Source organism: Lonchura striata, chromosome 3 (assembly GCF_050655825.1).
Source record: "Lonchura striata isolate lonStrDom1 chromosome 3, ASM5065582v1, whole genome shotgun sequence".
Lineage (NCBI taxonomy): Eukaryota > Metazoa > Chordata > Aves > Passeriformes > Estrildidae > Lonchura > Lonchura striata.
The window spans coordinates 77,617,461-77,640,959 of NC_140705.1; the positions used below are offsets into that span (position 1 = coordinate 77,617,461).

The 23,499-nt window shown below is 35.2% G+C and overlaps 1 protein-coding gene across 20 annotated transcripts in view; it reads right to left on the reverse strand.

Annotated features, from left to right (window-relative positions):
• Nucleotides 1-23,499, reverse strand: part of QKI (QKI, KH domain containing RNA binding) — a 154,256-nt gene that overhangs the window by 68,517 nt on the left and 62,240 nt on the right. For 8 of the 20 annotated variants that reach the window (XR_014954340.1, XM_085576836.1, XM_085576837.1 and 5 more), the window contains exon 4: nucleotides 1,409-1,459. The exons of the other annotated variants lie outside the window; for them this stretch is intronic. Coding sequence is in view for 7 of the 8 variants with exons in the window: in XM_085576836.1 (XP_085432962.1) it covers nucleotides 1,409-1,459 (51 nt within the window). In the remaining variant the exon portion in view is untranslated. The remainder of the gene's footprint in view (nucleotides 1-1,408; nucleotides 1,460-23,499) is intronic. 20 annotated transcript variants of the gene reach the window in all.

Below are 23,499 nucleotides of genomic sequence, written 5' to 3' on the forward strand. Positions count from 1 at the left end.
GCTAAGTAAATCATTGATGTGCTACTCGAGTCACTATTTTAAGAAGAGCAACTTTTCAACGAATTCCAGTACACTATCCGAAACATGCAAAAAAGTTATTTAAAAAACTGCTTCTGCTCTCCAAAGACAAGTTACGAGCTTCTTTCATTAAAATATCCATTATATACATTTTTAGATTGCACCCTTATCTGCCCCCACAAAAAATCAAATGAAAGTTTTACCGTTTAATCCAATATTTCTGAATTACAGAAGTTGAAGAAGGTAAGACTGGGTACAAAAGGTCATTATGAGGAAGCTTTTCTTACAATTTTACAATGCTTTCATCCACCTCAGAAAATAAGACAGCATTGTACATGAACTGAAGACAAAAATAATTATACACTTTACTCACATCCTCAAGAGACATGTAGGAGAATGGTCAATTTTTTCAGTATAAACGTTTCCTCTTCAGAAAAGCACAAGCATTACAGCTTTTTTCAAAATGCATTTCCAAGAGATGACAGGGATTTACTGCCAACTGACAGGTCCTGACCTCTCACCTCCTTTTTCCCATCCTCTCCCTTCTCAAACTGGCACAGGTATTAATTTGGATCAATACAACTTAACTAGCAATTTTGTTTTTGTGCCCACTGAACTATTCTCTCACATTAGCTGACCAAAATCTAGTTTCTTTGCTATTCCCACTGTAACCCTCTAACATGGACTAGAACATTTGTTCCCACCTCCCAAAACAGAGGTTTAGCAAAATTTTCCCAGCGTAATCCTGTATTTTTTATGCAACAATGCAAACTGTCTGGTTTTATTCACAATAAGGAATAGGAAAGTCTAAAAAAAAAAAAAAAATCAGCAAAACAGACAAGATAGTTCTTTCCTGTACCTCTAATACAGCCTTCAAGATGATGTGATGCCATCAGAGAAACTCAACATGAGCTTTCAGGAATGTTCCTAGCACAGAAATGGTCACAGGTTTTGTACAACTACATAAAAGGTCGCTCAACTGTCCAAAGTGAGAATGCCAAAGAGCTGATTTGAACAACAGCAGCTGAGGGCAAGAAACAATCAACACTTCTTTTATTTTCCTAAGAAGAAAATCACTTACAACACACAAATTTTCATTTTGTAGATCAGTTCAAAAGACAAAACCTCAACTATTTTTATTACCAAAACCTTTCTAGTATTAGAGCTACATATTTTTACACCAACTGGGTACTGCAACAGTGTGTAACTGATGTGAAACCTGTCTATAATCAATAAAAGCTAACATATATTCTTCCTCATGTCGAATCATACAAAGCAAATTTAGGAAAGGGGGAGAGGCTGAGGTCCTTTTTCAACCAGAGTCTCCTCAAATAATAGGCCATTTGCAAAACTCACTGGAATGTTTACAAGAAGTAAAACATTTACTTGCCTCTACCTCCAAAATTGCTGCATCATGGCTGTCTCTGCTCTTAAAAGAGACCTGAAAAGCAAAAAAAAAATTGGGCTTGTGCCCTATTTTGCTTCTTTAAGATGTTTGAGAGGCATGAAGAGTTGGAATTAGGGCTTTTTTTTTTTTTTACCCTATGATGGACATAAATTATTCCTTCTCGTTTACACTTGAGACGGAAATTTCAAGAAGCCATAATATAAGACAACCTAGTAAAGGAAAAACAGTGCAAGAATCAACAGAAACTAAGTCACAGAAGAAGGAACAAACTTTTTTTCTTCCCCCCTCACCCCTACTTCTTCAAGTTCTCCTCCATTTGGGTGATGAATAACACAAAATTCTCTTCCAGAGTTAAGCATTCTTGCACACTACCACTATTTGTGATTTGCACAAAAATTTCTGTTTTAACACTGTGTATGCTAAAGAAAAAAGAATGGGGAAAAAAACCTCATAAATTTGACTGAGGCTGCATTTTAAATTTTTTTGTTAAAAATCAGTTGGAGAAAACTCAAGTGTTTTTCAGGGACTCTTTATGGTTCAAAATAAGAAAGTAAGTTAAAAAAAAAAAAAATAAAACAACTAACTGTTCAAAGTTCTCTGCAAATGGAAAAGAGTGAAAAATCCATGAACTGGCTAGGTATAAAAGGGAAACAAACATGACTTTCTCCTCCACTACTAATAAAGCCTGTGAGACATTTCCTGTGTATGTTGTAGTGATGCAGTTATCAGAACAGAAAAGCTGCTGCAATGTATTTTCTAATTAGCATATTTCATCTTATAGCACTAGTAAAATAAAATTAAAATTTATGCTAGATGCAAAGGAGCAAAGAGTATAGTTTATTTTAACTAATGCCCATCACTGCTGGGGCAAGGAGAATAGCTCATTAGTATTAACTGAGATGGGATGGCACCAGGTATTTCCATTCAAGAAAATTGTTCAAAGTTCCTTCCTATGCCTTCCACCCCCACTTCAACTCTGTAATTATGATATATGAAAAAGTCAATTTTTTTTAAAAAAGGGAAATTTAAAATGCTGCTTATGAAAAACATGCAGTCATCACGAAAAATAAAAGCATGATTCCTAAAAATAAGGAAAATATTTCTAAAGTACATCCTTTGAAACTATTTAAGACAACAAATTCTCATAAATAATGCATCACTGAAAAACTACACTCAACAAGTACAGGGTTGTAGTCAATATTTTAAGCCAAATCAGTGAACTGGCTGAAGATCCTCATCATTACGCACATGGAACATGATATTCCTGAAATGCTAAACCAATATTAGATAGGCCAAAGACCTGAGCATCTTTACCACAGGTCTATTACTCAACTCAGCTCTCTGTTATCAACAATAATAATGTTACTTCTCCAGCTGCAATATGCCAAAGGCACCAATTCAAACAATACTGGCACTTAACTAAATGCTCCAGTGGCATAATTCAAAAGGGATTATTTTGGTTTGTGAGTTTGGACACTTGGTTTGTATTTGGGTTTTTTTTTTTTGGTATATTTTGCTTTTGTGTTTTTTTGGTTGGTGAAGGGGGGCATGTTTGGCAGGGGTTTCTTTTCTCCCCATATACAAATTATAAACAGAGAATGGAACTAAATAAAACCAGGAAAAAAAAGCAACAAATTTCATGTTTCTTTAAAATACTGGGAAGAAGTCTTTCTTGAAAAATTAACTACAAGAAAATTATGTTCAGTTTAGAAATTACTTATAGAGGTTTATAAAGAATCAGATTTCAAGATCACACAAAAAAGTGTTTCAAAGCGTTGAAGAAAAAAAACCCACAAAATTATAGAATTTGTTGAACAAGAATTATTTTCATTAAAAAGTGCTTACTTTTTTGGGTGAAATAGATTGTGACATAGCAAGCTAGAAGTTAAAAGTGAAAAAATTAAATGCAGACACTCATGTATCTCATATCATGGAATGTGAAAGTGAAGTTTAACTTTGCAGGTCGAGTCTATTTAACAACCAGCTGTCACTGAAAACAGCAGCCCTGAATCTGCTATTTCCAGAGCTGCCCCTGCTGCTCAGACAATTGTGCAAGGCCAATTTAGGAAACTCACAAACTCAGTTGACTCTCGAGGATGCACATGAAGCAGTGGGAACAGATGTCCTAAGGCCCTTAGTGGGAACTGACCATCAGATCAATCCAAACAAAGTGCCATACCACTCACAGAAAACCTTCAATAGTTTGCAATAGAGAGAAGATTTTATCCTCTGAGGACTACTAATATGATTAGAGCTCAGGCATTACTCTTCTTAAGAGTGTGTGAGCCTCTTCAATCCTGCATAATTTGACGCAAATTTAAGTAAAGACACTTCAAATTAAATTCTAATTTAAGGATATCTGTGGTTAATACAATATCCACATATCACCTTCTTAAGGAAATGTGTATTGATAGAGTGTAGAATTCACTTTAAGATTACCAAACATATGAATGATACAAACATTACTTTTTTAAAAAAATTATGTTTATAATACCCTTTTTATTATGCAACACATAGTATATATACTACTATTTATCTTGATACCTCTTTTACCTGTGCAATTACTTCATACAAAGTATTAAATCCTATTTAAATGTCATGGAATGGAAGTGCCTGACTGACTTTGGGGGAAAAAAAAATCTAAATAATCAAGTAAAATAAAGTAAAAATCAAAGTACCACAACTATCAGTTTCAATGCTATTCTCCACAGGAATTTGAAAGAAATTATTCTTCAGCTGTAATTTACAATGATTAAACTGTATACTCAAACTCCTTGCAAAACCATATGGTCTCACAGGGAAAGACACCTTCACCAAAAAGTGCTTGCCTAATTCAGAAAAATCATCAGTGAAAGTTGTTGATAGATTTTTTTTTTCCCTCTGTTAGTGAAGCACATTTTAATTATTCAACAAACTACTCTAATAGTCAACAAAAGTAAAACTAAAGTTTCCAATGCAAGTCACGCTCAGCTAAGCATACACAGTATAACCTCCATATCCTCCCTGTTCTGCCCCAGCCCTTGCCCTGCAGGCAGAGTTAATATGATTTATTCTGCTTTTGTAGGATGTCACATTGTTGTGATGGGGGCAAAAAGGTGGAAACCATCTGCACTAAAACTTTATTGACAGACTTAGTACATAACATGCAATTATTTAGCACACCAACACTTCATAAGGCAACAAGGCAACATTGCAGTGTATGCAAAGCAAAAGGCTGGCACAACTCATCAATAAAAAAGGAGACCAACAGCATGAAATAGACAAATCAATGGATAAAGAAAGAATGTCAACAAAAGATGAGGTGTCTCAAAGCAAGAGGGGATGTTTTTATTTGGGCGCTTAAATAGAGCTGAACTCTTTTAATAGCTTGCTCTAACATGATACAACATGCAGCATTTCAGGCAAAAATGTTACATCACTACTCTGAAGATACCAACAAATAACCTCTTAAATCTGAAAATGCAACAGTACACAAAAATGCCACAAATATTAAAAAACACAGGCCTGAAACAGTTTTTCTAATATAAGAAAAGGCACTAACAAAATAAAGAAACAAAAAGAGAAAGTTTGCACTGTATATGCTCACTAAGAGTCCAATGAGCAGCTAAATCACCTCTGAATAAATACATAACACCTGAAACTCCAGGTACAGAAAACATTAGTACAAAGCTCCACACTGAGCTTTTTACTTTGTACATTTCAAAGTTTCCCTTACATATGGGAATAAGCTTGGGGTTTTTTTGGTGGTACGTCACCAACCACAGACAGTCCCAGGACACTGAATTCCACACGCACTGCAAATTCTGTATGTCCTAATGTTCACCCCCCTCCTCCAAGTAATTACGTGGCTCTTAACATTAGTAACCACTGCAAATGCTGGTATGAAGAGCTGAGTGAACAGACTAGAATTCAAATATCTAGTTTAATACATAAGAAAAATCTCCATTACAGAAAGTAAGAAACTGTTTATCATACTTGCAAAAATCACAGATAAATAAGCATTAGGAAAAAAAAAAATATTTTTCAACTATTGTCACAATTTTGTGGAGACTTAACACCTTTTTCTCAGTTTCCTCCTGATCTCTCAGGCCTAATTTTGTTCACTTAAAACTTGCTGCATTTCCTGTTGGCTGTGTTGCCTCACTTCCTTTTTAATGACTGCCTTGCAGAGTCTCTAATTGGTCACACAGGTGAGCATACTTTACTACTTTTTTTGAAACATGCAAAAAAATCTCCAAAACCCCTGTTTCAAGTAAGTTTAGTTTTTTAGCTTTTCTAATTTAAGGCCAGTAACAAGACACACAACAAAAGACCACTACTCTCATCATTAAAACTTGTTGCTGAATACTGCTCAGGATTAATGATGATTGACTATTACAGACATGTCACACAATAAGACCGAAGTAACAGCATTTAATGTACCAAGAAAAAAAAATTCTACAGGATTAAGATTTTAGTTCTCTGAGATTAGATGTAAACAAACCATACTTCAGTACCAAAATTTTAGCTTGATCTTTACCAACAAGCTGCTTTCATTTTAGCATATAGGAATGTATGAAGTCCATGATGCACAAAACCAGATATAGGGGGAAAAAACCCAAACACATAAAATACAACTTGATGACAGAATTGTTATCTACTTCAGAAGCATAGATACATGCACACAAACACACTGTATATACATATATATAACAAAAATCTTTGTGATCTGTGTAAGATTTTGATAAATTAGTACATTATACTACACTGAAATTTTATTCTATACATCATACCCATTATGCCTCCTTTTATACTTAAGCTTAACTCCTAGTAATTTTCTCCCAGTTTTAGAGACTTTGACCAGAAGGAATAGTCAGGATGATTTAATCTGGCCCTCAATATATCATAGGCCATTACTTTTCAATAGAAAAAGAACTGCTCTGACAGTAATCATTAAAAATTGGTTTAGAGTGTATCCAAGGTCATCATAACTTGACTCCGCTAATACAGGGAATTAAAGTTTGTTTCTAGATGGATTCTTCACATTTTCTATAAGAGAAATCTCTATCACTCAAAATCTGATTTAAAGAAAATTCTTAGCTTTGAGGCACAGCTATACCAAGGGCTAGCTGGTAAATTCTCCTTGCTTTCTTTCACAGTAAATTTTGAAATTTTACACCTTAACCTTATTCTCAACTGCCCAAATGGCTAAAAAAATGGGCAGAAGGGATAAAGAACATCAATATCAGTGCTGAGTACTTTAAAAAATCTTAGGAAGTTATACTCAGAGTGACCTCACTAAAGAGAATACTTCGAACACCAGATGCACCAAGTACATTGTTATGCAGCCAAAATCTGCAAATACAAACGTGAGATGTACTCTATAGGTCCCAATCATAAATAAAATATCATTCACATTTTCAGTTTTTTACTTGTTGATTCTAACATAGGCAGGATTCGAGCCTGCAGGAAATTATGATTCATTGTGTACCTCTGCAATAAAAACCAAGTTTTACGACATGCTTTCAGCAGGACTGTTTTCATCAGAAAGAAAAAAGCATGTTTAGCAGGTGTATATATATTTCAAATGACAAGTACCATCAACTCAGATTATAGGGAGAGACAGAGGGTCTGAATTTTCCTCAATGGTACATAAACCCTGTCAACAGAATGCTTAACAGTGTTCTTCTGGATGACTATTTGGAGAGCTGCAAGCTCTCAGCTTCTAGGTTTTTCATGTCCTAAAGCTTAGTGGTAGAAAAGTTAAACTTTTTTTTCAGAGTTACCAAGAAAGTAAACTTTTCCTATTTGACCAAGTGTATAACTTAACACAATCATTTTTGTCCAACTTTTTAATGAAATCTGTGAAAAATTGTCCATGGGGTGAGTGCAGAAAATTACCATATTTGTGCATTGTAGCTGCCATTTCTCAAATGGAAAAAAACTCCCCAAAATCTTAGACTGGAAAAGAGAATTCCCATTCACTCTTAGACTTAGGAACTTCACACTGCAGCACAGACACAGCAATTCCTGCCAAAAGGAACTGCAACTCCTACAAGAACAGTAAAGAACATAAAGGGAAAGCATGCTCGTCAAAAATGGTCCAGGAAAGGCAATTGTAAAGTTTCATTCTTTTCCACGTCTTAACAGAGAAATTTTCCTTCGAGAAGATCTGCACATAGAGATTATGTGAAAATATAGCAAATTAGTATCTATTCAAAGTTGGATATTGCAACATTATTTTAAAATTTTGTATATGGAAATGAATTTCTCTAAAAGCAAACACAAAATTGTAACTGAACTACAGAACAAAGAAAATATTCAAAAAATGCTAACAAATCATTTTCAAGCAAGTAAAGTCAATGAAACATAATCAGAACAATTTATGCAGAAAAATGTAACAGCCTTGTTACATTTTCTTTACATGGAACAAAAAATACAGTATGTCCATTTAAGACTATTTGTTCTGGAAGAACACAGTCTTCAACTTTATTTGAGGCTGGGAATTTATCCTGAATGCATGATAGTCTGAGAAAACCTTTATAAAGTGGCTTTGGTATTACAAAAAATGTCTGTGGCTAGACAGAGTGGTCTGCAGTGCTCACCTACAAAGTGAAATGACCATGCAATGTTTGAGCAGAGGAAGCCCTCTAATCACTGCAGAACTTAATCCTAAATGGATGAGCTAACACAGTTACACTAACAAGTCAGCTGCAGAACTGCTGTGCCATGAAGTAAGTCTACTAATCTGAATGCATGTCAAACTCACATTCCATGGGGTATTTTTACAGTGCAGAAAAAAGAAAACCAGAAAAAACTGTTAAAGAAACAGACAGAGATAACTGCATGTCAAAATGCCAGATCATAAAACACCTTATCAAGTTCTTATTTAATGCTTATCACTGTTTACTTGGCATAAAAGGGCAATTGCGTGGTGGTAGGAACTAATCTACATTTATTGACTTTATGAATTACCTACAGAAAACATAACCAATAATTATGTAGCAACTTATTATTAAATAATTTAATGAAATTTATCAGTTAATATGCCCAGAAGAACATTTATTTTAAAAGAAACGCAGACTACTTAAAAAACATGCCAGTTATTATCTAAGATAGGCTTTCCAGTGTTCTTTCTGTAAACCATTATCAATGCATACAATTACAGTTTTTTTTTCTAAGCCTGATTTTCCACAGCACTTTTCCTACATCCTGTGATATTACAATGTTCCACTACAAAATAAAATCTAGCGTTCTGCTCTTTACATTCTATTTAGGTTTTCAACAAAACCTAAAGGAAATCTTTCAAGTTTCCACACCTTACAAATTCTTTTAAGAAACTATTTTATCTGTAATCATTTTTATGTTTGTTTGTGTATGGTTATCTCTAAGACCAGTCATTACTGCTAACCATTCAGTATGTGCAATATGCTTTCTGAGCAAACTTTTATTAATTGTGCCTAATTACTGCAAGCAACCACTCTTACTCTGCATGTGACCTCTATTCACCTAACAGTTGAAGCTCTGAAGTTCTACTTAAATTACCATGCACTGCCACAGCCACTGAGCTCCTCAAAAGAATTTTGTGTACACGCTCTAAAGCTGCTACAGTAATTACTCCTTTTCACTTACTGTTTCACATTTTTGGCCAAATTAGTCTAGCATCAAACATTCAGCTTTTACACCAGAATAAAGCTGTTCAAGCTTGCTGAACACAGACCTTCCAAATTTCATATGAAAAGCAACCAACCCATTCCTTAATTTCTTTGGATAAATTAAATAAAAAGTATTTAAAGGTTACAATAACAATTTTATATCCTTTCTTATTGCCTACTGATGTAGTTTGTATATTTTCACTGTTAGAATATTCTTCAGCATTGGTATCTGAAATAAACAAACACTATCAAATCTTCTATGTCAATTTCTCTGCTTTACTCCGTGTTCATGTTCAGATATTCCAAAATTAGCTGCTACTTAGAGAAGTCCATCTCAGACTGAATTAGGAAAACATGCTTCACACATTTGGACTAGAAAAACTCAAACACTTGAATTAAAAAAAAAAATCTGCCATGTAAGATTTGCAAGATGCCATGTCATGATACAATAGATTTTCAAAAATCATTGAAATAAATAATGACCAATGGCAACAGATGCTTCACACAGAGGAACGAGAAGGAATAAGAGCAAGCATCTTCCAAATTTGCAATTCTGACAGTACGGTTGAGGTTTCTTTTTTTCAGCTTTTACTATAGCCACTCTTGTTAAACAGCAGGATTCAAGAGTCACAAAGATTTAAAAAAGTAATGAAATAAAATAACCAAAGCTCACCATACACTACTACACCAGAAAAGATAAAATTCCTTTGTCTTTACTGTCACTAGGTTTATGAAAAACCGAAGTCTCTAAAGAGATGAAAATATCCTGTTAATTTTCTTCACCTCACCCCTTCTCCACCAGATAAACGAGGGCATTATCACTGTTTAATACAAGTTTTAATTGAGTACTGTCACTGTGGGAAGAAAAGTGTGGAACCACTACTTTCCATATCAAACAAAGCAGGTAATTAACAGCTACTCTGGCACAATCCCTTATCACCAAAATACACAACACTGTTAAGTTCTCTCAATGCGAATGCTTTGCTTCAACAAAGGAAAGCTGATGTTTCAGGGTCACATTCACTCCTTTAATACACAGGCATAAATTTACTGCTCAGTCAGACACCTATAATTAAACACAAGAAGGATATAATTCTAATATTCAGACAGGCTTGCATATGAGTGGGATATCTCCCCCCTTTAAAGATGATTGCCTTTCATTTTTTAGTTTCAAGCAGCTACAGTTCACTTAGTTTTGATTACATAGCAATTAGATATGCAAATACAAGAGATCTAAAAAAATGCTTTTTCAAATGTCAGATTGTAAGCAATCAAGCTTATTCTTTTCTCCTGTACACACAAGCTATTCATTAAATAGCTATTGTCTTAAAAACATTCCAACAGATTGCATTTATCAGTGTTTTAGAAGCAAGAGGAGTGCACATTACTCAGAACACCGCTCATGAGGGAGTGAAATCGATCTTACAATTACTTTAATGTATTCAAGATAGTGGTTAACTAAGTTGAAACTAAGTATCATCTTCTTTGGGCATTTTTCCCACCACTCTTGTTATCAATATCGAAACTCACTGCATCATGAAATTAAGCAAAACTCATTTGTTTATCTATTTAATGACAAACATGTTAGTAGCAAGTGTCACAGCTAAAATCACAGAATTGTGAATATCAATATATAGAAAATCGATTCTGAATTATCAATTTTTTCACTGTACCTTACAAATAGGCTCATATAAAGGAAGTCACTATGAAATGATGTGGTTAGTATAGTTTTGGCAGGAACAGCCATTCTGACACCTGTCTTTTTTCTCCCTTGAAGGCCCACAGATACTTGCTATTACAAATACAGACTTAGAATTTCCCATGCATCTAGACCACATATAAGGTCTTAGTTATTTGTAACATATTTCACTTGGAAGCATTCCACAGCTTGAGATCCACTGATCACTGGTTAAAATAGTGGGAAAGGATGGATGCTTGGCAGCAGCCCTGAAGAGACCAGGAAAAAGCAACTACTACAAAACCACATGGACTGGTCTATAAAATAGTCTTACCCACAGCTGCGGACAACCACTGACAGTTTGAAAACTTGTTCTTGCAAACTCTAAAACAAAAGAATAAAATGGGATGGGGGCAGGGGTTGGTCAGTTGTTTCTCTAAAAGATCACAAAACCACTCCAAGCTAACGGGAGCGGGAAAAGTTCCCTAAAATCAAGTCCATGTGTTCAGTGACTCAGCTGTGCAGAAATGGACACTAACAGGGGAAGCTGAAGCAGTTCATTCCTCAGGCTGAGCTTTCCAGCCAAGTAACTGAAGTAAATAAAATGTTCTCCTAGCTGATTCCATGATCACCAGCCACCCTTTAATACGTCTCACAGGAGCACAGATCCTTTTTCAAGGCCAGGAAAGCAGCAAAAATTACAGAGGTCTGTTCTAAAACCTGAAAAAGATCAGTCTAGTTCTGCAGCCCAGCTGTAGGCCCCAAAACATTCTGCAAAGTCAGATCCAAGAAAAAGCTGGAAAGGCTTTTTACAAGAACTGACATTTATGAGCTAACAGATGAATATGTATGTGACAAATTATTTGACATTTTGAGGTTCTTCCAATTTCATTCCCCCTTCCCCCTTAAATACTCAACGTGATTTTCTCTCTCCCTCCCCTTGCAAAACAGGAGCCTTATTTAACCAGCCAGTAAGGTAAAACTCATTGCCTGTCAGCTTGCTGTTGTTGCCCATGCAATGTTTATATTCCTTCTGTTGCTTCTTCCCTAAGGGTCACTATAAACAACTGTTTGAGCAGCAAACATAACCTGTGTATCTGAACTCCTACTCACTACAGCCTAACATAAAAAATGATACATCTGACAGGGTAACCTGAATAATTCCCTCCCAGTGGTGCCTCTGCAAACACTCCCTCATCTATTACATGGGCCTTCAAGAAGACAGTAGGAAAATCCTGAATCTACTACTGTGAAAAAACCAGGATCCAAAAAGCATGCTCAAAATGCCACATTCCTGCCAATTTCTGCTTCTGGCAAGATTGGTGATACAGCATTGTACAATCAAATTTACCATACTTAATATTCCGACTTACAGAAACAGCCAGTTGCAAGTGAGTTTAACAGGAACACAAGTAATATGCCAAGTGTGACTTACTTAAAATCATTACACCTTATTCTACCTGGTAGATTCTTTTACTATAAAGTCATGAACCATACATTTGACTGCAAGCAAGAGGTCTGAAGCTTGCAATAACCAAATCAGACTTCCTCAAGAGAGCCAAAAGACATAATCAATAGTATATGTGCTTTTGTCTACAAAATGTTTCTGCAGAGGTCTGAAGCCTGCAATAACCAAATCAGACTTCCTCAAGAGAGCCAAAAGACATAATCAATAGTATATGTGTTTTTGTCTACAAAATGTTTCTGCAGGAGTATATCTGATTTTTCTTAGAAATGGAGAATTGTAGGGGTTTTTGGGTTTTGGGTTTTTTTTAAGTAGAGTTAATTTTACTACCAAATTAACTATTCCAGAAAGGTACATTTCAAGCTAAATTGAACTTCTCATTTAAAAGGCTGGATATTGAAAAATTCCACTAGTCAGGCTGCAAAAACCAATTTTGCTACTTGCAGTACTCTTGTGTCCTCACTGCATACTAATTTCCAGAGTAGATTCAGTATTTCAAACCATGTCACTTTAAAATTTATCACTTATTTTGGTTTTACAAGACAGCTTATCTTAAGACTTTTTCTGATTCATGCATGAGTCAATGTGAGCTAACAGATTTAAGTTCTACATCTTTTTGTCAGTCAGAATTTAAGTGAACATTCAATTCCAGCACTGTCAACTTGAAACATAGGAGTATCTTACAGCCACCTCAAAGACTGCTTGGTCATTTATGGATCACTTACTAGATGTAAAATGACTACAACATACTTTATCAGCACAGAAAAACTTCTATTTCTCTATAAAATTTCATATTAAATCTAAAATTTGTCAACTACTAGCTTTGAGTTCTTGAAGCTATGTATAAGCAATAGTATATTTTACAAGTTCAGCAAGCCAATTAAAATATCTGCCAAGACCCCCAACAGCCTAAAAATTGAATTCCTTTGTATATATATGGTTTTAAATATGGGAACATTTGAAATCAGTAGCTCTGAACCTTAAACAGTTCTGAAATAATTCCATCATGTTGATCAATTAAAACAGTCAGGTACTTCAGGTGCATTCAGTCATCAAAACGTGGTTTTCAATTCTTTATCACTCTGCCTGCCACAGAAGCATTAATTGTTTCTGTGTGGCTCAGGACTGAAGAGACCAGACATACATTTATAAAAATATGTAAAAGCTCACAAGCAGTGGCAGAGATCTTATTAATTATATAATGGGTTCCATCTTTCAGAAAACTCTTTCTTATTCAAAAGAAACATGCAGTTGCTAAAGTTCACAGGAACTTTACCACAGAATGGACCCAGGGCTCTCACTGCTTCACTATCACAGTGTAACAAATAAATCTAACAAAGAAATCACCACAATACCAATATCAAATCAATATCGAAGAACATAATTTCAAAAAAACCCTTCAGATAGTTAAAAAGCCCCATACCAGAACATCCAATTCCATGAAATGCTGACCTCCCTGGAAGCAATCATACCAGCCTAGTGCCACAGCACCTGCTCACAAAAACTACAGAAAATTAGGAAGAAAATAACACCTACATCAGATTTACCAGACAGAAAAAAAAAAGTATAATAATTTACATAAGTATTTACATCCAAACATTTAAGTTGTATGCACTTACTCCCCACATGCCAGATAAAGGCACTCAATTAACAGGCTGTTCTTTGCTTGTGAATAAAAATCCCTGCCACGCATGCAAAAATACCACTGGCATACTTCTAAAATGATACCTAAAAGAAATGGCAGTTTGGCTCATAATTACATTGCCTATTTTTAGCAGTGCCAGGAATCAAAAAGGTTTCGGGAATTCTAGCTGAGATGCTAATTAACCTTAACCTTTTATTTCTACTCAATCCTCATGTCACACCTACAATTTACCTACAGAAACCTCTAGCCAAGTGTAAAAGCAACTTTGCTATCTATTCTCCACCCTTTTCAAAAGCTACTGCATTCAGAATTCACATTCCAGTAACTTCAAGGCAAGCAAACTGGTGAATTTGCATTATCACCCTGACTCTCAGGAAAAAATTTTCTTCTTATACTTTTGTTGTTGGATTTTTTCTTCCCAATCAGACAGTTTTATGCATGCTAAATAATTTTAACTGTTAGTTAGTAGAATGAGAAGTATGTCATTATTTCCTTTTGCCTTGTGTAATCTTCCTTGCTGCGTTACTCAGATTCCCCAGTTACAACTCTTGTTTTTAAACACCAATGTTTGTATCATTTGCTACCATAATGCGAATATATAAAGTGCTGCTAGAAATCAAAACTCATTTTAGTGCACTTTCACATAATCTAACTGTATTTTCAGGGACTAAATGAAGCACCATAGAAATTAACCTTCCTTTTACTACAATAATTTATAAAGCACATGACCAGTGAGAAGGAGGTACTCAAGGACCAAGATGGAAAAAGATAGCTATAGAAGATGTCTAGAGAGAACTAAGAGGAACCTTATATCAAATCAAGGAAAATTAATATAATTTATGAAACAAGGGAGAAATTCATAAAAGAGGGAGTGAAAAAATGCAGAAAAGTTGACTTAGGTTCGAAGTAGCAGAAACATTACGAAGAGGAAGGAAGGGAAGAAGCGAGGAAAAGGAGAGAGACTCAAGCTCCCCAGGGAAGTGGTCAGAGCATCAAGCCTGAGAGAGTTCAGTAAGAGTTTGGACAATATTCCTGGGCACATGGTGTAATTTTTGGGGTGTCCTGTGCAGGGCCAGAGGTTGGACTCAATAATCCTGAAATGTCCCTTCCAACCCAGTATATTCTATGTAAGACTCAGTAAGGAAAAAAAAAAAAAAAAAAAGAATTCCTGTAGCTTAGGCTGTGAAAACGTAACTACTCCATAAATTATTTTGGGTTACTTTCCACAGTACTATACATATGTTCACTTCCCACAAACTTTAGTTTTTCACACATCAAAACATCCTGGTGTTTCCCAGCAACTGTGTTCTGCCATTCTTGACATTTTTATACTGACTAGACATTTCTTCCCTGTACTGATTCCACCAATTCTTATCAAATTTTGTACATAATTCTGTAACACCTTAAGAAACAAACCAATAATTCCCATTTTTTTCTTGCAGCCAGAGTTTTCCTGTTACTTCAGCTGTCAGTTAAGCCATGTTAAGCCAGTTTCAGGCCCATGAAAGCTACTGCCTGGATGCAGTCACTGTTTTGCAAATCTTTCAACACCCAAAAACAGCCTGTTTTCTTCATTTCAAGCTATTAAGGTTAGGACAAGATTTTTGTCTGTCATGTAGGAATATAGTGCTGAATTGACTTATTAGTCAAATTACATTCAAGAATCACTAACATCAAAAAATGCATCAAGAAAGCATAAATACTGTGTGTTGTGTTTGTTCTACAACAAGACTGTGGCACCTAAATCAGATAATTTACACAGAATATCCGATTCTACTAAGGTCTCCAAGCATTGCTTAGAGTGTTTTGCTACTACAAGAGTAACAAGTTCTCTCTACCAGTAAAACAGATTTCTGTATTTGGCCTTACCAAACATTTAAATAAGCTTTCATCCTTTCATGAATATGCTTAACACACACTTTAAACAACTGCTCTGAGTTGTAAGCAAATTTTAAAGATATATTCAGTGTGCATGCACTTCAGTGAGTCCTGTATTTATCAAAACATTCCCCACTTACTGGCCAAAAAGATGTGAAAAAAAAAGTAAAAATTCGAAGATAGAAGCTGCTAATCACTCTTATGAAAACTTAACAAAAATTGCCCAACTATCTGTTAATAAATGCCTCCCTTTACCTTGAAAGTGTAAAGACTAACAATAAAATATTGTTGACAATAGCTGGATAAAGTGAGGATACTTTATACTTTAGAGGATAAAATAGCCTCTAAAGTGAGGATACTGTCACATCCTTATTAACAGCTACACACCTACCTGAATTTCATTCATATGCTTAATGTATGGTACTCCAGGCCATATACAGCAGAAGTGTAGCCTGTGATTAACAATATCCATTTCAATTCAAGTCTAGGCATGGCAAAAGCTAATACTAAGCCAGAAAACCTAAGGAAAATTATCATCTCTAAACAAGTTTAAATGGCAAACTGATCACTCATTTTAGGAGTTACACTTGGTGATTATTACCATACAGTTAGCAAGCAATCCAGTACCTAGCTGCAATGAAACAGATTACTTGTCTCTATTTGGAAAACAATAAAATAGCACAAAGTCAAATATCTCTATCTTCTAAATATTCAGTTAGTAATTTAAGTATTTGGTTTCAGCAATAGTGGTTCTTATTTTGTGCTTACTCTTTTACTCCATGCTAAGGAGACTTCCTATCAGTCTCAGTAAAATTGCCAATAGGACCCTGAGGAGCCATATCCACTATGGTAAACAACCACCTGCCTGTATTCTGTCTGCCAGAAGCCACCTAAAATATTAGGAGAACCAATAACTTCCAGGAAGTGACAGCTACTCAGGAATCACACAGGCAGGCTGCTTTCCCCCTGAAACAACAAGCTCTAACTCCATTCCCACATTTAAGTAGACTCAATCTTCATGCAGGCACAAGAAAATTCCCATAAGCCTCAAACTAAGTATGGCCTTTCCCACACAGAACTGCAAGCACATTGCATAATACTGAACAAACACACTGAAAATGCAATCCTGAATACAAATTATTTCTGGTAAGCAAGAGTATCACTTAGCATTAATTCTTAAGGAAGTCAGAAATGTTACCATGAAAAAAGGTTCAGGTTACAGTGGAGTTTCATTATTTAAACCTTGCTTCACTACTTTCCTAGACAAAGTAAAATGCAGATAGATGTTTGCAGACAATTTGGTCAGCATCTCAAAACAATTCTGTATGCAGTCTCCCAAGCCTTTCAAAACTTCTATTCAAATGCCAGATAAAAACCACTGAGAGCTGAAACCTGGTCAACCTTTAAGAACACAATTAACACTCTCTGTGCTTCCCACCTCACAAAAGCTTAGAAGTAATTCTGCAGAAATAGAATTTCTGCCATGCTACAGGATAAGTCAATTCCTGTTCAATAGACATTGCATTTTAATTTATAAACCACACTTGTTTATGCACAGATGTTCAGGCAATGATTCAGGATTCCCTTGATATACTTTCTTCCGCTACACTTTGTGTTACTTTTCTCTAATTTCAAAATAAATCTAGATTCTCTCACTGCTTGCTCATAAGGGTCTTTCCTCACAGGAAACTGACAGAAAAACAAATAGAAGGAAAACATAATGCAAGCTGATTTCAACTAGCAGGGCTTTGATCACACTTCAACAGTTCATTGTTTCCAGTGTACTTAATGGCATTAAAAAGAAGTATTTTGTTAAAATCAGTTATTTCCATATTTAATTAGCTCAATAACCAGTTTAACTGCTCTCAGAACAAAATTACATATAATGAAATTTGATAGCAAAGTTAATCATAGCCCAAAACCTTCAACTACTTTTCCCAGTACACAGGAAAACCCATGTCTTAGCAGTACTAAAATCTGCTTGGAATCTGCACTTTGTATTGAGCTCATGTAGAAATATATCCAATATACATTGGATATATTCAGTATGTAGCCAATAAAGGGCAAAAGTATCTATGAAATAAACCATTTTAAAGATGCATTGCATCAGATACGTATCAGTAATTTTTTATGAAAGACTAATATTGCCTTGTAATAATTTTTAAGGTCCTCAGGCACCTAATATTTTCCCCTTCAAAATAAAACCATTCTGCTATTGAAAGTAAGAGCATTCCCCTGGCTGCTATGAAAATACTCTTGAAATAAATTACTTCAAATAAGAAGCGTTTGTCAGATCTTATATAAAACTTCAGGAAAATGTTCTCTTGTAAAATATGCATTCCCATACATAACTATGCTAGTTGTGCCTGAATTCTTCACTACTGTCATTGTGAACTGAACATTTTTTACTTAACGAAAAGATGCATGAGGGTAAGTTTCCAAAGATAATACTCTAAAAACTCCAGAGTACAAAACACCCAGGAACAGGCTTAAAAGGAATCAGCTGTCAGTGAGAAATAACATCTATTACCGTCATCACTGTCTAGTAAAAATTCTATTTAAAAGAATTATAAATTCACTAATCTTTAGCATTTAGTTACAAAATTAAATCAGTAATTTGGTAACAGGACTTTTTCTGTGATGGTTTTCTTTTCTGTCTATGCTATTAGCTAATAATGTAAACTCCCGACACGGTCACTGGTTCAAATATTACCAGGGTTATATAACTCTAAAGACCTCTGTTTTGTCTGTGAAAAGGGAAAAAGGCCATGCTTTAACCATTCTTTAATAAAAATAATAATAAATAAAACCCAGCTTTACAATTCCCCCTGTATTCAAAATAGCTAGTTACAAATGAAATGAAGGTTTTGAAATTGGAACAGCCCATTTTCTTAGGTAGTCACTACTGAAAAAAATTTACCTTAAAAGCAACCAAAAATATTTTCAGCACACCTTATATTTTACAATGAACCTCTAGGAAGGCAAAGCAGTAGCAACCACTAAGTATATTCCTAAACATCTTTATTAAAACAGCAGTTGTGACACAGTGAATATAAAGTTTACATAAATACCTTTTTGCTTACAGTTGGTTCAAAAATGAAAGGTCAATTATTGTAGTAGCCAAAAATGAAGCATTAAAAAAGTCTCCCAAGCCTGACCAGTTTGAGAAATCAAACTTAATCAAGACATACATGCTTATGAAAAAGTGTATTCAGAGGAAATGCCACTGTAGAGGATCTTGAAGTTTATGAAGTTGTGAAGTTCCCAGGGTAGTATTTTTAAACACTTCACTCTGAATGCCTTCAGTAATTTTCTATTCCAAGTTTATTACCTGAATGCAGTAGATTCAGCACACATGCTGTATAAGCCATGTCTCAGTCTCAGCTAAGGAGCTGCTCTTACAATGGCTTTTAATCGATAATCATGGAAGTCGATGGCAATTCAAATGAATGCAACAGTCAAACACTTGCAGCTTTGATTTGCAACAGAAATTAACAGAACAGAACACAGCATCTCAAACATGCACAGCTACTGCTCCACAGTCAGTTTCCAGTAACTAGCAGAATTTTAATAAACAGCATTCTTAAGATGGATGTTGATATGGGATTCTGTTAGTTACAGTTATAAATGTAAAAGCAAGCATGTGACCTACCTCCAGAAACTTCACCAGCGCTGTCAAAAAGGGATTTTTTTTTAAATAAAAGGACAGTCATTCTAGTCATGTATTATGAACATGAAATTGCTTTCACTTTCACATGTCCCTGTCCCCAGCCATTTAAAGTATTTTCCCCCTAATATTCCTAAAGGTACTGCCAAAGAGTCAGAAGTCCACTTTGCAACTAGCAACAAGATCTTTCAAAATTGCCATTCCAACCCACTATTTAACACAGACACGTGTGATTTTCAAACAGCCCTGGCATGCTTTCGTTAGAGGCACAAGCTAGGGGCAACAGGCCTCAGCCTAGAAATTTATTCCCAGAACACAGGAACCATGATGCCTGGTCAGCCTTCCATTTTGAAACACACAACAGCTTCATTTCCTTGCACATGCTCAGTTTCTTCCATTTCAACATGCACATCAGCACCAGAACTCTGTGATTTGTTCACACGTAGTACTTAACACAGAATATAAAAGCTAAGCATCTTATAATTAAGGTGGCACTAATAGGGCTTACTCAACAAGACAGAATAATGTATTATCCGATGTCACAAACATCACTTTATTAGCTAAACAGAATGTTTAAGCCTTTCCACTGGAAAACGAAGTTTATCAGATGATATTTCAAAGCCTAAAAGGTAAAAAAATTACAAATATTAAGACTATACAGCACATAAATTTAATAAAATATCCTGACCACAAGACAGATAAATTTTCCCCCTTCAATATTTTCCTCAAACTTCATGCAGGTAACCAAGGACAGGGTTTTTCTAATTCCTTTTTAGCCATACTGTCAAAACAGAAAAATTGAGAGTTTATAGAAATGGAATTATCTATTTACTATAACAACTCTACACAAGTCAAAGGTCAAGACCAGTACTAAATGAGAGCAGGTCTTTCATGAAACCTCATGTTTCTGCTTGCAAGGTGAACAGGATTGCAGGAACAAGTAAGCTGGAACAAGTAGGTCAAAAACCATAAATCAGTTCAAATCATCTAATACAGTGTGAAGTGCTGCAGACTTAAAGCTGCTACAGAGGACGAAGACACAGAGTTCTTAAAATTTAGAACTGTATAGCTGTTTGCCCTCTTATTTGAAACTAGCAATTGTAAGAAAAAAATTCTGTATATCATGAGATGGCTTCCTTGTGAAGTAAAAATGAATTATGGTCTCTCATCACACACTGTTGTAGGGGAGATTCTTGTCTAAAAGTAGAAAGAAATGGAAAAAATCCAACGGAAATGGAAAAAAAACAACGGCCAAAGCTGCCACAAGTCAGCAGCCTGAAGCTTCTGGGCTTCATACCCCTCTCCAAATTGAGACACTGGCAGTGTGTTAAATAGCACAGCGCTGACTCCCCTTGGGCATGTCAATGCCTATTTTACAGAATTTGTGTAAGAAAAGGGAGATACAAAAATATTGTTTTGCTTATCCATCATTGCACAATCTTCACTATACGCATTCTTTAAGTGGTGTGCAAGTTACTAGTTTTCTTCTCCACCTAATGAAAGGTGCACTCAGACTGAGCAAAACAATGCCTTGGTCTTAATAAAGTTACACATTCATTAGCTTTTGATGAATGCCTGCAACCCTTTCCCCCTTCCTAATAATCTCCTTCAAGTACCCCTAGGCTCTAATCACAGTATTCTCAGTAATTAAGGATTTGATTTTAAATTTGTTGAAAGCTGCCTACAGAGATATTCTGATTACCAGCTGAGCCTCAAATACAAACGAGTTGAGGATTTCCCCTGCTTTCTGGGGGGAATCTGTCAGCAAGTTTCAAGATGCGATGCCAGTTCAACTGTTTTGGCCACGTGACAAGGATTCATTACTTCTTTCATAGGATCACAGAGCAAAGCAAAATTCTCTGCAGAGCATATCTGGATGGTTTCTTTTCTAGCATGTCAGTCTTTGTATTTTCTCTTGGATTCTGCAACCACTAGCAAGGCTGCAAAAGTACATGGGCAATTTATTTATTTAGTACCATGGAGCTGTCACGTAAGATTGACACTGCTTTAGTAATTATTCCTTCCCACAACCAATAAACTTTCTTTTATAATTAGCACTGGGAAATTGGTTTTCCAGGTATAAATTATACTTACAAAATACACCTAAAATATTAACCTATTAACCTGCATCTCTTATCTCTTCCAAATTTCAAACTATTCAATGAAAAAAACCTCAAATAGTGACTTTTCTAAACAACACTGACTCTAGAGAAAGGAAAGGGTTTTAAAAAAGAATTAGTCTATCCTAACCTGCCATGAAAAAATAGTATTACTTCTACATTTTATACTTTGATGTTCATTAGCATTTTGAAGTACAACCCGGAAAGAGAGAAACCATTTAAGAAAATTAAAAAAGATGGTTATCATTAAATGCACTGAAAGACTAAAATCAACTTCCAAATCTTTATTTTTACTAGAAACATCTTATTGGTGTGCATCATAACCAAGGATTATGAAATTCTTCCTACTTCATCAACAGTGGTATAGCACCAAAAAGTCTACCCTGAAAAATGTAAACTAATGACCAATACAAGTCACCTCAGGAAAGCAAATGAGCTGAAAATATTAAGAATGGATGGCATAAAAATCAGTTTTCTGAAAAAAATTATTTGGCACTCCACACTGGTTTTACAGCCTATATCATACTGTTTGGTATACAAATACCTTATAATACAATACCATTCAAATATCTTTCACACTAACCGCAGTATTATCTCATTAAATTATTAATGGTCAAGTACTTTATGTTTAAAAATTATGAAAGAACCCAACTTCAAAGTTGTAATAAGCATTCAAGACTCAATGAATTTCTAGTTTTTAATGTGCATGAGGTTTTTTATCTGATCTGCTATACTTGTCCTTGCTGAAGGTAGTTTTGTTTTCTTACTAAACTTAAAAAATAGCTGCCTCACTCAGATGGCCTCAGTTCTTCTAATCTTTTTCTTAAATACCAAACTCCAATAACTCACACTGCCTAATTTTCTGCAAATTGTCAAAAATTAAATTTTTTGAAAAAATATATGGGGAATATGGGAAATTAGTTCAAAAATACTTCCCCAGAAATTAAACCTGCCAAAGCTGTCTAGAGAGATGACTTCCCACAGGACAGGTCAGGTTTTGAAGCACAGTGGTAGGAAGACACTATCCTAGCAGCCACCTGGACATAGTCCTGGGAAACTTGGACATGGTGACTCTGCCTGAAGAGTGAACCTCCACCACCCTGTGATTCTCTAACCAATATTTCACAAACTCCAAAACCTACAACAATGGTAGAATAAGACAAAGGACAGTGACAGTGTTCCAGCAGATTATGAAAACAAGAGACATTAAATGAAATTTGCAGGTAACACATTTATAAGCTTTGGGAAAGATGTTTAAATATGTTTAACTGGGCAGACATTAACTTTCTACTGTAATTGTTATGTACTACATATGTATCAATAGAATGTATTATGTGGCTGATCATGTAAGGAAAAGATGGGGGGTTTCTCCTAAAAAAGAATCAAAAGAAACTGTATTTCTGGGAACAAAGATGAAATATTCAGAACTACAGTGGAGATGCTGGTGTAACTTCAGCAGCAGTAGCCAGAGGTAGAGGGAAATAGCTAGAAAATAAACCTAGAAAAGCAGTTACCACGAGAACAACCCAACATTCAGGAAGGCTCTATATGGGCTCTATAGTTTGCCCATTCATATGGACAGAGCATGCATATTCCAGGACAAGGCAAGAACAGCCCTAATTACTTTGCAACTCCACCTGACACAAAACCAGAAACACAGTGCTTTTTGGTTCACTCAGACAGAAGTGACTGCCACAAATACATTTAACTTTTTTTTCCCAATCCACACTCCATGCACAAATCGTTACTTTGGTAATTCAATACAGGAAAGTTATTAGTAAGAGCTCTGAGGTTAACAGTTGTTTCCTAGAAAAATACATTTAACTTCAATTTTTGCCTCTACCTTACGAAATGTGACACAATTCTAAGTTATTTATTACTTAATACTTTATAATTGCTAGTTAGACTCTCAACTGCAGAATTATGGAGCATGTACATTTTAAGACAGCCTGTGTTATTTACTAAGTCTGTGTAAGACACTAGATA